This window comes from Pyrus communis, chromosome 4, assembly GCF_963583255.1.
Source record: "Pyrus communis chromosome 4, drPyrComm1.1, whole genome shotgun sequence".
In the NCBI taxonomy this organism is placed as follows: domain Eukaryota; kingdom Viridiplantae; phylum Streptophyta; class Magnoliopsida; order Rosales; family Rosaceae; genus Pyrus; species Pyrus communis.
Window position 1 is genome coordinate 29,276,373 of NC_084806.1, and position 15,859 is coordinate 29,292,231.

The 15,859-nt window shown below is 38.1% G+C and overlaps 1 protein-coding gene across 2 annotated transcripts; it reads left to right on the top strand.

Moving 5' to 3' along the window:
- Positions 1 to 111: 111 nt before the first annotated feature.
- Positions 112 to 11,084, top strand: LOC137732987 (transcription initiation factor TFIID subunit 4b-like). Of its 2 annotated transcripts, none has more exons than XM_068472214.1 (15): positions 112 to 245; positions 355 to 540; positions 655 to 760; positions 5,054 to 5,601; positions 5,678 to 5,773; positions 5,865 to 6,845; positions 7,761 to 7,885; positions 7,991 to 8,078; positions 8,193 to 8,328; positions 8,550 to 8,605; positions 8,686 to 8,742; positions 8,831 to 8,971; positions 9,115 to 9,180; positions 9,264 to 9,528; positions 10,607 to 11,084. In XM_068472214.1, the coding sequence occupies exons 2-15, from the start codon at positions 499 to 501 to the stop codon at positions 10,777 to 10,779; spliced, it is 2,880 nt and encodes a 959-aa protein (XP_068328315.1). In that variant the 5' UTR covers positions 112 to 245; positions 355 to 498; the 3' UTR covers positions 10,780 to 11,084. The 2 variants fall into 2 exon arrangements, with proteins under 2 accessions (XP_068328315.1, XP_068328316.1); XM_068472215.1 differs by having other exon boundaries at positions 5,069 to 5,601.
- Positions 11,085 to 15,859: the final 4,775 nt, after the last annotated feature.

The window sequence follows — 15,859 nt, forward strand, 5'->3', positions numbered from 1 at the left end:
GGCAAAAAAGCAAACCAGCCCACAAAATACGCAACAGCCCATAGCCCAACTCAAAAGCCAACCCCCAGGCCCCAGCCCAGCCTGTGAGACGCAGAGCCTTCGTCCTCCTCGTCCTCGTCCTCGTCCTCGTCCTCGTCCTCCACTCCTTTTAATTTGCTCTTCTCTTTCCTCCTCAACTATTTTTCTTCGACAGTCGATGCTTGATTGATGTGGCTGTAAATATCAACATTATCCCAATTGAAGAGGTAAATTCGTTGCAGCTCCAATTCAATTGCTTCATTACTTGTCTTTCCATGACCATCTTATTCTCGATAACTCGTTTTTTTTTTTTTTTTTTTCCTTCTAATTTTACAGGTTTCCTGAGTTGTGGGCATACTCGATTGCCTTCACAGGGGCATCAGCATATGTGTATACACACACACACACACACACACACACACACTTTATAGGTTTTGATTCTCTGAGTAGTGGGGAACCGGCATATATCTTAATCTCATTATGGATCCCTCCATTATGCAGAAGTTGCTTGAAGACGATGAGGTTCTCTCTCTCTCTCTCTCTCTCTCTCACATCTGTTGCTCTTAATTTAAATCTCTACCTTTGAATATGTTAAATTCTGAAGCTTTTTTGTTTTTCTTTTTGAATTGTGCGAAGGACGAAACCATGCATTCGGGGGCGGATGTGGAGGCCTTCCAGGCTGCCCTCAATAAGGACATTGAAGGAGATGTCTCTGCTTCCCAGCCATCTGATTCCGACTCCGGTATACCTTATTTCTCACTCAAACAGCTTAATCATAGACCTTTTGCTGATTACCCTCTCAACACTTTGTTACAATTATATTACTTTTCATTATTTGTTAGCTTTGGTGTTTCTAATTTCGGAAAGCATCAGTATCTTGGATACAAAAGCTTCAATTTTCCATTTGATGTTTGTTGCGATTCTTATATCTCTTGGAACAAAATTTAGATCAGATTTTCCACTCTAATTGACTCTGCTTGCATGGTTCTTTTTATGTTAATAGTGTTCGGCATGAGTTATTCAAATATGATCTTAGGAAGGATTTTACTAATTTCAATTGTTTATTCTGTGAAGACCCCATAAATTGTGGACCAAAATTTGGGTCTGTATGGAAAAGGTTGCAACTTTCCATCCTTTTTTCTTTTGGTTTACGACAGAAATTGCGTTAAAGTTACTCTTCACCCTCATTCTACCCATGCTATTAATTTAAGCCTTATGGCGTAACTTGCCATCTTTACTTCTATTTTGATCCTTGAGTTCTTATACTGTAAGTGGTTATAAATTGAAAATTGAAACTAAGCATCTTCATCTTTCTTGCCTGTGTCCAACAAGGTCAATACCTTGGAATTCTAGTCGTGTACTCCTTTCATCAATGCCTCTCAAATTTCGGTCGATATCTCACTTTTACCCCTGGAACTTCAATATGTGATAAATTATTTTGAATTAGTATGTTTGGATTATCTAGGGCCCTATGTAATCGGCCAGACATTAAGGTGCATATTTATAGATTGCATAGCCAGTTGATGATTAAACACTTCGGTTTTTCGAGCTTCCACCTTTCTTTTTTGCCGAAAAACCATATCCATGTTAGAATTAAGTTGTTTTTCTTACTTTTCTTATGGGTTGCGCTTGCATGTAAGGCAATCATATTTTGAAATGAAGATGTAGATTTTCTATGGATTGGTCTGGATAGTTATTTTAACCTAATTTCAAATAGAAAAAGAAGCCCTCTTAAGAATATAAAAGTGATCAGCTAAAGTAATTCATTCCTTAGTTGCTTCCAAAGATTCAAAAGACCTCGAAGTTAAGCCATATTGAGTGAAAGTATAATTCTTCTTCACTTTTGTTTTAGGCTGATGTTATTGACACTCCAAAAAACTCATGCACTCCTCATAATTGTATTTTTCTTTCGAAATATAGAAGGTTTGGGTTGCACAGTGAGATTTTTGGAGTGCCAATTACTGCACCCTTGTGTTATAAACAAATGAAAAATCCAAAAGAAGGTTTTTTTTTTCCTTTAAGCCAATCAGCATTCTTGGAAAAACACGAGAAACTTTTTACTCAATATAACATGAATGCACTATGTAATGTAAAAAATTGAAAAAATCCTCGTTACCCAACACCTTGCTTGAAAGAATACTAGTACAACAACAACAACAACAACAAAGCCTTTTCCCACTAAGTGGGGTCGGCTATCTGAATCCTAGAACACCATTGCACTCGGTTCTGTGTCATGTCTTCTGTTAGATCCAAGTACTCTTAAGTCTTTTCTTAGAGCCTCTTCCAAAGTCTTCCTAGGTCTTCCTCTACCCCTTCGGCCCTAGACCTCTATCTCATATCTTCTAACTGGAGTGTCAGTAGGCGTTCGTTGCACATGTCCAAACCACCATAACCGATTTTCTCTAATCTTTCCCTCAATTTCGGCTACTCCTACTTAACCTCGGATATCCTTATTTCTAATCTTATCCTTTCTCGTGTGTCCACACATCTAATGAAGCATCCTCATCTCCGCGACACCCATTTTATGTACGTGTTGATGCTTCACTGTCCAACATTCCATGCCATACAGCATTGCCGGTCTTATTGCCGTCCTATAAAATTTTCCCTTGAGCTTCAGTGGCATACGACGGTCACACAACACGCTAGATGCACTCTTCCACTTCATCCATCCAACTTGTATTCTATGGTTGAGGTCTCCATCTAATTCTCCGTTCTTTTGCAAGATAGATCCTAGGTAGCAAAAGTGGTCGCTCTTTGGTACTTCTTGGTCTCCGATCCTCACCCTTAACTCATTTGAGCCTCCATTTACACTGAACTTGCACTCCAGATATTTTGTCTTTGACTGACTTAGGCGAAGACTTTTAGATTCTAACATTTCTCTCCAAAGGTTAAGCTTCGCATTTACCCCTTCCTGAGTTTCATCTATCAACACTATATCATCTGCGAAAAGCATACAACAAGGAATATCATCTTGAATATGTCTGTTAACTCATCCATTACCAATGCAAAAAGTTAAGGACTTAAAGATGAGCCTTGATGTAACCCTACAGTTATGGGGAAGCTTTCGGTTTGCCCTTCATGAGTTCTTACGACAGTCGTTGCTCCATCATACATATCCTTTATAGCTTGGATATATGCTGCTTGTACTCCTTTCTTCTCTAAAATCCTCCAAAGAATGTCTCTTGGGACCCTATCATATGCTTTTTCCAAATCTATAAAGACCATGTGGAAATCCGTTTTCATATCTCTATATCTTTCCATCAATCTTCGTAAGAGGTAGATTGCCTCCATGGTTGAGCGCCCTGGCATGAACTCGAATTGGTTGTCCGAGACCCATGTCTCTTGCCTCGGTCTGATGCAGGACATGAAATAAGATCATCGAAAGATTCAATACATTTGGCTTTTGAAATTCAGCCGATATACATGGAATACAAGGGCTCTGAAGTAATGAATTTTATGTAATAATTCAATCTTTATTGAATGTAATAAATATATGTTAGTGGGGTAGATTAAGTGGGTTAATATTAATGAGTTCATTAACTCTAGTAATGATGCATGTATCAGTAATTATTAAGAGGGGGTTTAAGCATCTATAAATTCATGTATTCGTAAAGAAAAGGGGAGAAGTTTGAATTATCATATTGATATTTGAGTTGTAAACTTGTTTTTTATGTGCCTTTCTCTTGTTTGAGAGTTTGCATCTTTGTTCTTTCTAGTGTCTACATTGTAGGCTGGTAGTAGAACCAAAGTTTATAGGGTTTTCAGGCCTCTCCTCGCGCTAGGAGATAGTGGAGCCTACCTATCAATCCTATTTTTCATTTTATTTCATTTCTATTTACTGCGCCCTGCATTAGTCTATGCTCAATGACTCTCTCCTAGAGCTTCATTGTATGCGGGAGAATGGGTATAATGCAACGCTATATACTCATTAGCTTAATACCCCTATAGTTCATGCAATTTTGTACATTCTTGTAGATAGGCACCAAAGTGCTCTTTCGCCACTCATTTGGCATCTTCTTCGTTTTCAAAATCCTATTGAAAAGGTTTCGTCTCTCCCAAGACTTTCCACACTTCGATTGGTATATCATCTGGGCCCACTGCTTTTCTATGCTTCATCTTTTTCAAAGCTACAACCAGTTCTTCCTTCCTAATTTGGTAGTAAAAGGAGTAGTTTCTACACTCTTTTGAGTTACTCAATTCCCCCAAAGAAGTACTCCTTTCATGTCCTTCATTGAAAACATTATGAAAATAACCTCTCCATTTGTCTTTGACTGCGTTCTCTTAGCAACAACCTTTCCATTCTCATCCTTTATGCACCTCACGTGGTTTAGGTCCCTTGTCTTCTTTTCCCTTGCTCTAGCTAGTTTATAGATATCCAACTCTCCTTCTATAAACTAGCTAGAGCAAGGGAAAAGAAGACAAGGGACCTAAACCAAGTGAGGTGCATCAAGGATGAGAATGGAAAAGTTCTTGCTACAGAGAACGCGGTCAAAGGTCTCAACTGAGCCTGGACAAAGACGTTTCTTTCATGGGAGAGTATTATCCAGTAATAAAATAAGGGAAATGATTTCTACACTCCCCTTTTCTCCTTCTGCACACACCTATTATTTTTGCCCCTTGATTTGCCTTTGTTTGATTTGGTCCAAAGGCCAGAAATAAGCAAGGTGTACATGGGAGAAAAATGGTGTGTGAGATTCTTTTTCCTAAAATAAAGTAAGTTGCAAATTTGCCTCTAGAATGGCCATCAAACAAATGTTTTATTGAGATTGATTGACCCAAAGGTTATGACATCATAGATTTTAGAAGTTCATTCTTCATGTTTCAAATTTTGGACAGATACCAATATACTTGTCATCCTATTCAACTTCTACTTATTACATCGTCATCAATTTATTTTGGGCATTTTCTAACCCTAAAAATATCTGAAGTGATTTGAAAAGTTTGTTCAACTGGTTGTGCCCACAATCTCTAGTTAATTGTCATGGAGTTTGCATATGTTCATACCCAGAGTAATGTGTGCAACTGAATAATGCAGTGGTTTTGTCTCAAGGAACCAATATTACTTCCAGTCAGCCATTACCACAGTTCCAAACAACTGGTCAGGATGAAGGTACAGCGTGCCAAATGCAACATGACCAAAAAATTGCACAATCACAAGAACTGCATTCATATGAAATGGAGCTAAAGCAACAAGGATCTGTTGCTGAGAATATGCAGCTAAAAAGTGATGCCCCACAGGAACTTAGTCACTTTTCATTGTCCCAGAAGCAACCCCAAGGTTATCTTCAACAAAGGCAAGCTGAACAAAAACCCCTCCAGGTACCTGAAACAACTAGCATGCCGATTTCTGGAAAAATTCCCATCTCAAAACAGGAGCAGGACATTACACCTACTCCGCAAAGTGAATCTCAGTACTTAAAGCTTCAGAGGATGAGCAGTCAACAGGCAATGATCACTGAGCAGCCAAGCAACCCAATGAATCGTAGTAAACAAGTACCATTTGGCCTGTTACTGCCTGTCCTGTTGCCCCAGCTTGATAAAGACAGGGCCATGCAACTTAATACTCTATTTGGTAAACTCAAGGTTGGTCCTACCCTTCTATATCAATGTGTTTGGTTTTTTGTTATATTTTCTGGTTCTGACTGTTTCTCAATTGTAGAACAATGAAATCTCAAAAGACGCTTTTGTTCGGCACATTAGAAGTGTTGTTGGGGACCAGATGCTCAAATTGGCAGTAATGAAAGTACAATCGCAGGTATGTGTATAATGAGTTTAATATTATTTGAATGAAGTTGTAATGTATCCTTTTTTGATAAACTGAAAACCAGCATGTAAAAACCTTACAGCCAGGTCCTAAACACCAGTTACCGCCTCCGGCTTCGGTGCAGCAACAGCCTCCAAGGATGCCATCTACTAGTGCGGGTTCTACACAGTTCCTTGATCCTCGTTCATTTGCACTCCATCAGAGAGGCACCAAATCTCCGACAGACCCATTGTACATTCCATCTTCAACAGTTCAAATGCAGTCTGATTCAAGCCATTCAGTCACTGAAAACAGTGCTAAAACACTTCAGGAGGCAGAACATCAGTCAGACTCTCATGGAATGCAAGCAAGTCAAATGTCTTCTTCTAGTGTGGTAGCTGGGAATCAAGAAAGGGATCGCTCCTCAGGTCCTATGCCAATACTTAATAAGCAGCAACAACAGTTGCATTATCCACAATCATCCCTTTCCATGTATGGAAGTACTGGTGGTAATTATCACCCATATACAGGCACAGGTATCAATACATCGCCTCTCAAACAGCAACCTCATGATTCGCAACTAATGCAAATCCCACAATTTCAAAGCATGGGTTCAGCTCAGTCAGGTGGGGAAACAAAGGGAGGGAATGTTATGGGTGTGTCCAATTTGGAGAGGCAAAATTCGATGAAGGACCCTAGTAGAATGAAGGGTGGATCTGTTTCTCACTTTACAAATAATTCAACTTTACAACAGAATATAGCTCCTTGGAAATCATCAAATAAAGAGCCACATGCTGGTCCTTTGTCATCAATGCCTTCTTTTGTAAAACAGGAACCGACTGATCAGACTGCTGAGCAGCAGCACAAGCCCCCATTATCTAATTCACAGGAATTGCCTTCTGCTGCGCAACTTGAGCAGGGGAATGCGTCACCTGGAAATACAACAGACGAGTGTTTAGATAAACAATCTTCAAGAATGGGGCTTCAAGCATCAGTAGGCATTGGGACTTCATCTTCTACAAGCATAGTGCCCCCGAATTCTGTTTCTTCTTCCATGACAACACAAGCTGATCCCAATGTCTCGGTACTTTCGTTCTTCTCATATATGGTTCTCCGCTAAATATGCATTATTATGTTGTGTTGCCGACTTATTATGTTTTTTAGTGATGTGTTTTCTGTAAAACAAGAGATAATCTATTTTGTTACAGTGTCTTGTAATTCGTATCCATTTGCGCAGGTTATGTTATATTTTAATCGATAACAATATGCTTTATGGCCACATTATATTGTTTTATTGTGCCACAACAACGAAAGCACATTTTCACTCTTTGATATACTAGGGGATTTCACTTGGAAAAGAAAATGTTCCATACTAATGGATTTGGGTCCATAACCATGGGTTCTCTCTGATGCTGGATGAGTTAGGGAATTGAAATGAGGTTGTTTTAACTTTGTTATATGATTTAGTTACCTGTTTGTAATAGAATTTTAATTACTTTCCTGTTCCTAGTAGATTTAGGATTACTTTATTAACATGTGCTTTGTAATTCTATAGACAGACTTGAATGATTGATTAAACAGATTTTTCTCCCGAGTATCTTTATCTCTGAGTCTCTAGTCCATCTTGATCTTCTTCTCAACAGTTCTGTTTCTAATCCTGTGTCTTTTTTCTGGATTCTCGTCGACCTATCTATTTCTTAAATCTTTCTGTCTTCTAGTCTTAAAATTCCTCTAGTTCTTGTATCTTGAATCCTAGTTCTAGTTTTGTTCTGGAATCCCTGTCTATATTCTAAATTCTGGTTACTTGTTCTACATCACAAGTTCACAACCAGTCCCAGCCTTCAACTGTAACATAAAAAAATGGTTGGGTGGACTAACTTCATGTTGAATCCATTTTTGCCTCATTTTCTTTGTGCTGAAATATATGTACCTTTTAAAATCATGTGTTACTTGATATGTTGATTATCTTTTCACTTAGTTACTTATCTATTTTTGCCAGTTAGGCCATCGAATACCATCTGGAACTTCTCTTGCTGGGATTAGTAATAGAGCACCTCCCAAAAAGCCTTCTATTGGCCAAAAGAAGCCTCTTGAAGTACTTGGTTCTTCACCACCTCCGTCAAGGTATAATAAATCCATATTGTTGTGTTGTATCGTGTGGATGATTGATTTCATTGCTTCTTCAACATAACTTTCTGTTAAACCCTTGCACATTTGGATCTCTTTCAGTAAGAAGCAAAAGGTATCTGGGACCTTTTTGGATCAAAGCATTGAGCAACTGAATGATGTGACTGCTGTTAGTGGAGTTAATCTCAGGGTACAGTATCGTGTCATTTCAAATCATCTTACTGTGGAGTATAAGCTAATTAAATGAACAATTTCTATCTTTAAGTAACATGCTCAGAACCTTTTGAATTTTTGATTTAAATAGGAAGAGGAAGAGCAGCTGTTTTCTGGGCCCAAGGAGGATAGTCGAGCTTCTGAAGCATCTCGAAAGTTTGTGCAAGAAGAAGAAGAAAGACTGATTTTGCAGAAGGATCCCTTGCAGAAAAAGTTGGCAGAACTTAGTTAATAAACTATCTATCTATTTATCATTGATTTGTTGAAAGAGAGCTTGGCACACCAAAAAGTCATTCTGCACTTTTTATTATTGTATAAGGCATATGTTGCACATGGAGGAGTGCAAGATGACCTTTTTGGAGTGCCAATAACAGTTCCCATGTTAAAATTACATATTTGTTCCTTTCATGAAGGAAATTGATATCTGAAATTTATGCTGGTCTTGCAGTGATCAAATGTGGACTGAAAAGCGTAAGCAATGATGTGGAGAGGTGCTTGTCGCTGGTGAGGTGCTAGCTGCTATGTTCTTTTCTATTGTGATAAAATTCCATGTTGTCTTACTCTTAAGACGAATGAATTTTCAGTGTGTGGAGGAAAGAATGAGGGGACTAATTAATAATCTGATCAGACTGTCAAAGCAGGTTTGTTTTTAGTTTTTTTTCTTCTGCTGAACATGAATTCTCTTGCATCATAATAATTGCTGACTTTGAGTGAATCTCCTTCCGCAAGCGAGTTGATGCTGAGAAGCCAAGACACCACACTATTATTACCTCTGATGTTCGGCAGCAAGTCATGAATCTCAACCAGAATGCCAGGGAAGAATTTGAAAAAAAGCAGGCCGAGGCAGAAAAGCTCCGAAAGCTTAATGAAGTGAGTGTCTAGTATGCATCTTACATTGCTATTCTTACAAGGCAACCATGGTATAAACTACTACTGTGCTAAACACACAGAATATTTTTGTATGAGTGTAGGGGTGTTTATTTTTCTCAAGTATTTAATATGACTGCATACAGCCTGAGGTTAGCAATGGAGTTGATGGTGATAAGGACAAGGATGAAGGTCGTTCTAAATCATTCAAGGTATTGAAACCCTGCTCAGCATTTATATGTTTACCTCTACAATAAATAGAGAGATTAGTCCTGTAACTTTCTGTTTGATATAGCCAAACAAAGAGGAAGATGACAAAATGAGGACAACAGCAGCAAATGTTGCTGCCCGAGCTGCTGTTGGAGGAGATGACATGTTGTCAAAATGGCAACTTATGGCTGAGCAAGCCCGGCAAAAACGTGAAGGTGGGATTGATGTGGCATCTGTGTCCCACCCAGGTAAAGATGTAAACCGCAAGCCTACATCAACAGCTGGAAGAACTATGAAGGACAATCAAGAAGCAGAGAAAAGAGGCGGTGGAACTCCTGTTGCTTCAGCTGGTAAGTTTCATTAAGCTTGAATATATGTCTGATCATGATTTTGTAGTTTGTAGTATCCATAGTCATTACCTTGGATGCTGCTGCACCAAACAAGATTCAAAGTACCATAGAGTATGCCACCGTCGTTAGTACTGTGTTAGTGCTAATTGTACGAGTTATGTTGGCAAAGGTGATGAGATTGATGCTAGTAGAGAATGCCCGCACCTTGTGATGCAGGAGCATCCAAGGCTTTCCAAGACTGCTGCTAATAGGGCCAGCTAGCCAACTAGGGCAGGGTTCTAAGTAGTCTGGGATTTTAGTTATTTTCTTCTTTTATTATTTCACTTCTTTACTCTTTTTGTTTTATGTTTTGGTAGATGATACTTACAAGGAATGGATTTAGAAGGTATGGGTATCATTCTTGTACATGTGTTCATTAACAACCAATAGAATGAAAAAGTAGATGGGTCCATTGATTTTGGGTATTACATATCTGAAAAATGAAGGTATGAGATACCCAAGGGGGTTTCCTTATGTTTCTCATTGGTCATGTGACATTTTAAGTACTTTGGAGGGCTAGGATTTATTAGGTGTTTTGGTAATTGAATTATTAAGACACTTTGAACATGCAGTTTTTATCAGTATATTCCAGAAAATCATATTAAAGTTGTTTTGGGTCCCTTTGCCCTAGAACTCAAGTATATCCCTAGTTATGAAATAATCAAAATACAAAAGCATATAAAGTGCTATATACCCATTAAATTTTCAACATTATGGATCCTGTGGATAGGATGTTAAGGAAACTTGCGGCTGGTGGTGGTTTTCTTCTAACTTGAGGCCTTCTTCTGCATTCTCTTTGCTAATTAGATGTTTCTTTTCTTTAATTTTTGCTATTTTGGAAAGCTATTCACATGTAGGCATGTGTGAGCTATATAATAAGATTATCCAAGTTCACGAATCATATTATAGTCATCTAACGGCTTTAGTGAGATGTTACTGACTTGATTATATTGTTATTTTTGGCACTGCATCTATTATGAAATCATCCTTATCCGTTGTTACTCGCATATTTATTTATTTATTTTATTTTCCCTAACAGGGACTATTAGGAAATGTGGAAGGAACCAAGTTATTGTGCCTCAAACAAAGGTGGCTCGTAGTATATCTGTTAAGGATGTGATTGCTGTCCTAGAGAGAGAACCTCAGATGTCGAGGTCTACTATGATATATCGCTTGTTCGAGAGAATTCAATCGGACAGCACTGGTGAATAAAGCTAGAAGTTTGAAACCTTGTAGCAGAATGATAGAAAGGAAAAACAAGAGTCTTTGAACCAACCCAGTCTATCGGACTGCCGCCAGCCGTGTGCTTTCCGGGGTCATTATTTATTCTTCTGATTCATTTGGTTGTAAATGTAATTATGGTGTTGTTGGTAAGTTTGCCGAACCATAAGCTTTTATTGTTGGTATAGGCAAACGCTGGCCGATGTTGGTTTTACTATTTCTTCCCTTCATTTGTATACTACAAACCCTAACCCTGATTAGCAATTACCTGTTGGTCATGATTTATCCGAAGGGATCTCATCTGACGTGTTTTTATTCGTTACAACTTTCATACTAATCTATTAGTGCTAAAAGTCAAATTTTAGCATTTGGTTGGGCGAAAAATAATGTGATGCGCAATGACAAAATCAGAATGCTCAAGTGCTAATCAGTTAGTATTTTAATATGGCACTAATAGCACGTTTGGGCTGGGCTCAGTCATCAGTATGTCCCACGATCCAAACCGTTTTTTATTGTTTAAATCCTTCATTTATGGATTAACTTTACAAAAATTCGTCTAAACGAGAAATTGTTTGGTCAGGCTTTTTATTTATTGTCTTGAACATTTCTATCATATTTTGAACAGCACTGTGTATTTCCTCGTGTTACCCTTGGAAGCATAGATCTTCCAAATGTTGTTTGTATGTTGTGGTTGATGTTTCAATGTGACGATCATAGTTGTAAGCCGACAAACCGGTTCTAATTGAAAATTAAATATTTTTTGCGTTTGTTTCAAATCAATTCAATATTCTGACACACGTAGTATGTGACACACGTAGTATGTGATTAAAAAAAAGATCTTTCGCATAATTAATGAAAGAGTTGTTAAACTCACACCAAAGCATGAAACACAAACTACTGCCAGTTTCTTATCAAATAAAAATGTAAGAATAATTGAAAGAAAAGTCTCTTGCAACCTATATAAAATATGTATTATTCACGTTCTGATTACAAAATGTTCGTTTGATAAACAACCTAAGGATTCAATTACAATATTTACATGTAAGCATGCATTGTTGTTAGTTTCACAATTTTGAGAATTTGGATTTTGACTCCTTGTTTCAACTCCAATCCAATTCTACGCACTTAAATTGCAAATTAATAAACACGTCATAAGATGAATGAAAAAAATAAAATTAGTCATCAAATTTAAGAAAGAACAAAGATGACAATAATTGATTTTTGACTCCATTTACTGAAAGAATGAGTTGAGTTAGACCATATTTTATCCAAATCACCAGAATTACTGGCGACTAACACTTGTACAAGGATTTGATGATTTATTGATTGATTGATTGATGAATTTGCTACTGCTAGTTTTCATAAAATTCTGTTAAATAGTAAAGTGTTGTAGGCATAATTTACAAAACAATTATGAAGGCCAGAGAGAGGTTGCGGCACATTGAGAGAAGATAGATGTGTAATTGTGAGGTGTGTTCTATTCCACCCTATTGTGCCTTTATTTATAGTAGTAGGGAAGGTTAATTCCTTACTCTAATAGGATTACAACTCTAATAGGATAATATCTAGTCTAAGAGATATGGTAGAATCCCAAAAGGATATCCTAGATATGTTAGGATTTACACAATCACATTCCTAATCTAATAGGACTGCAACACTCCCCCTTGAGTGTGTAAATACTTAAATAAATGGTGCATCAGGTCTTCAGCGTTGAAGTAAGTACAATTGATGAAGTCATCGGCACAACGAGCGAATGTGAGTCTCAAATCAACGGAAGAATGCTTCAATCTCCTAATGCTTTGTTGATGTAGATGTAGATGCAATGTGTCTTGGCATTGACTTTGTTGATGTATCATGTTTTGGTCAAGTTGAAACACGCTGCATAGTCTTCATGGATCGTCGTTGGGACTCAACGATGGATGAATACAGCAAGTACTTTGAATATGCTCAACAAGAGCTCTCAATCATTTCTCACGTGTGGCGTAGTGAAGTAATGTGAGTCTTGGAACGATTCGAAGGTTTCGCAACTAAGGTCATATTGTGAACCTCCAAGATATTGCAATATTCCTTAACGGTAAAGACATAACCATTCGGGGATGTGCCTTGTGCGGGTCTGATAAGTAATCAGCGTTAGCATAACAAACAAGGCAAGCATTATTCCAAGGATCAGGGGGTCGGATCCACTCGAGATGCGTTGGGATTAGCCCAAATTCGTAGTACCTTCATGGTGGCGAAAAAAATCTTTAATACTAATTCAATGGTTGCGAGTAGGCGTGGTACTGCATCTTTACCAACAAATCAACAGTGAAGGAGATGTCCTATCTAATGCAATAAACTAAGTACAACAGAGCACAAAGTTGAACTTAGATATAGAATTTCAGATTCCTTAACCTCTTCAAGGGTCTCATTTGCATAAAGTGTATGGAATATCATAGGTATGCTCAAAGGTAACACCTTCAGGGTGTAGTTCGACTGGTAGACCAAAGTACCGTTAGAACAATGCTTCAACTTCAGGTCAAGGCATAAATGAGTTTCCCAAGATCCTTCACCTCAAATTCCGTCTTCAAGTGCAAGGTAGTTTTCTCAAGCTCTTCTAGAGTCTTAGTGAGATTCATGTTATTTGTCATAAACTATAACTCTAGCAATTCAGAATAAGACTTCATAGTTTAACACGCAAAGGCATTCATTCATATCCCTAACTGATCAAATAATCACTTAGACGGGTATATCACATCTGCTGGATTGCTTCAATCCTTAAGTGAACGCCTCAAATGAGTTAAGAAGGTGTTCCGTGGTTTGGAACTATTTGAGTCAGTCCATGTAATTCTTCAAGAACTTACATGTCAATCTCCGTATCTACATCCCCATGGAAAAACACTAACCACATTTCATAATGCTGTAATCAATCATAGGGCATTTGAGAGAAACCTTGCGCCATAATGCGTGCATCATATCACACTATTTCATTCATCTCATTACGTTTCCTTTCCCACTAGTAACACAACAGGGTTACCTTGGGTAGTGTAGGAACGATAGGTCCAAAACACACTTTGGTAAGGAATTTATACCTGGATTGTGATTTCGATTGTCCAATCAGTTCTACATTGTCACTAATTAACGAAACACCATTCGATATCATTGCTTTTCATTTATGTTGGTAGCTACCATATAAGTGAAATCATCATCGATGATAATCTCATTTCAATTCCATTATCTCATCCAAACTAGTATACTAGACCAAGAACTTCAAGTCTCAGGAGTAATCCGAATTAATCTCATGAGATGGAAATAATTTGAGACAGCGATCAAGTATAGATTCATTTTGTGTTGTGTCTTCCTCTTATAGGGAAGTGAATCCTATGAACCGAGCCATTTGTTTTGCTTCAGGCCAAGACAGATTGATTGGTTATTCGCCGGTGTATCAGACCGTCCAACAGGGGTGGCACATCCTTTGAGAATGTTGACTCGACATCCTTTAAGTACGTCTATCCTTGCAAGCATGTTTGCAGCTTGTAATGATCTCGTCACTTTAGCTAGATCAGAGGAATGCGTCTAGAGCAACATTTTGAAAGTTAGAATTCATCGCACTTGCTTATCACACTTGTGTGATATGGGGATCGAGATGAAACATAGTGGACAACATCCAAGCAATTTTGTGTCGTTTTATAGGAACGTTGATGTTCTTATCTCCCCCTAACGGCAAGAAGATTGTCTCATTGAAGTGACAATCCGCAAATAAGTGGTAAAGAGATCGCTTGCAAGGGCTCTAAGAGAGCTAGTGTGAAGGAGAATCATGATTGACAAAGATTCACAACCTTCTGTAAGGACCCATATTGGTATGTTGCGGCGGTGCAACTTGGCACATGGAATGCACACCCAAATGTGTAAATACAAAGTGTCAAGTTCATACCCAGTAACCAACTGTAACGTCAAATAAGTTGTGGTGGCAATGGGCCTCAAGGTGGACCAACATAGCTGCCTACAAGATTGCATTGCCCTAGGCAAAAACCGAAAGCTTGGTGTGTTCACCAAGGTTTGGGCGATCAATTAAATTGCACTTCATGATCGCACTACGAGGTTGTTTTTGGGTGAACATGGGAAGTCGATGTTCAATTATAAACCAAAAAACAAAAAAAAAAAAGGCGCAATAAACTTTATCGAAAACCATCGATATAAACTCTCCGGCATTATCCAATCTTCCAGACTTCATGGGATAAGTAGGGTGGTGAACCCTTAAAATCGGCCAAGAAGTTTAGCAGCAATGTGTGTGGACAAACATGTAACCAGTTTGTCGATTCATCAACCAAAACCATAAGTATTTATATGGTCCGCATTTTAGTTGGATTAGTCCACATATATTCCCTTGAATCCACTGTGAAAAGAGGTTCATTTCGTATCTTTGCTAAGGATGATGTAGAAAATCAATTTCCCCAACGAGTAGGCTTGGAAAATTATGCTTGTAAGCATAAGATCCTTACTTAAAGTAAGGAGATGCATCGTAGCATCATTGTTCAACCTAAGTGTCCCAAATGGTCGTGCCAAGGCAAGTAAACTGCTCGAATCACCAAGCTCTAGGCCGGCCACATGTGGTGTATCCTGATCGAGAGGTAGCCTATTGGCCTTAAAATGAAGCTTTGGGCTCATTTTTTGAGGCGGTGCAAAGATATTTCACTCTATTTTCCATCAGTGGTTTTATTCATAATCACTGTCATCTCGAATATCCTTAATGCTTAATGACGTTCTTCCAAAATGAAGAGAATATAATGTCTCTAAAATGGTAATTTAGTACCTTTCATACAACGAGAAGCATTCCAATGCTCTTAATCAGGTTGGATAGACCTGAAGTCTTTGCTAGAGATGTGATTTACGTATAAAGTTAGTGTGCGTAGTATTGCATTCATCCGGACAACTAACTTTCCCACATTCATACTTAATCACGTATTTAATTAAATTCGGTCACATGTTTTAAGAAACGTGATTCAATTAACTCATATTCGAGGGCAATATCAATAAGATTATCCATAACTAAAACAAACACCAAATGTGAATCCAAGAACATAAAAAAAAAAAA

Bases quoted from the DNA above. Each gene is read 5' to 3' on its own strand.
- LOC137732987 (XM_068472214.1), top strand. From the start codon at position 499: ATGGATCCCTCCATTATGCAGAAGTTGCTTGAAGACGATGAG. The intron at 6,846-7,760 runs GTACTTTCGTTC...TATTTTTGCCAG, and splicing joins AAGCTGATCCCAATGTCTCG to TTAGGCCATCGAATACCATC. The intron at 8,606-8,685 runs GTGAGGTGCTAG...ATGAATTTTCAG, and splicing joins TGGAGAGGTGCTTGTCGCTG to TGTGTGGAGGAAAGAATGAG.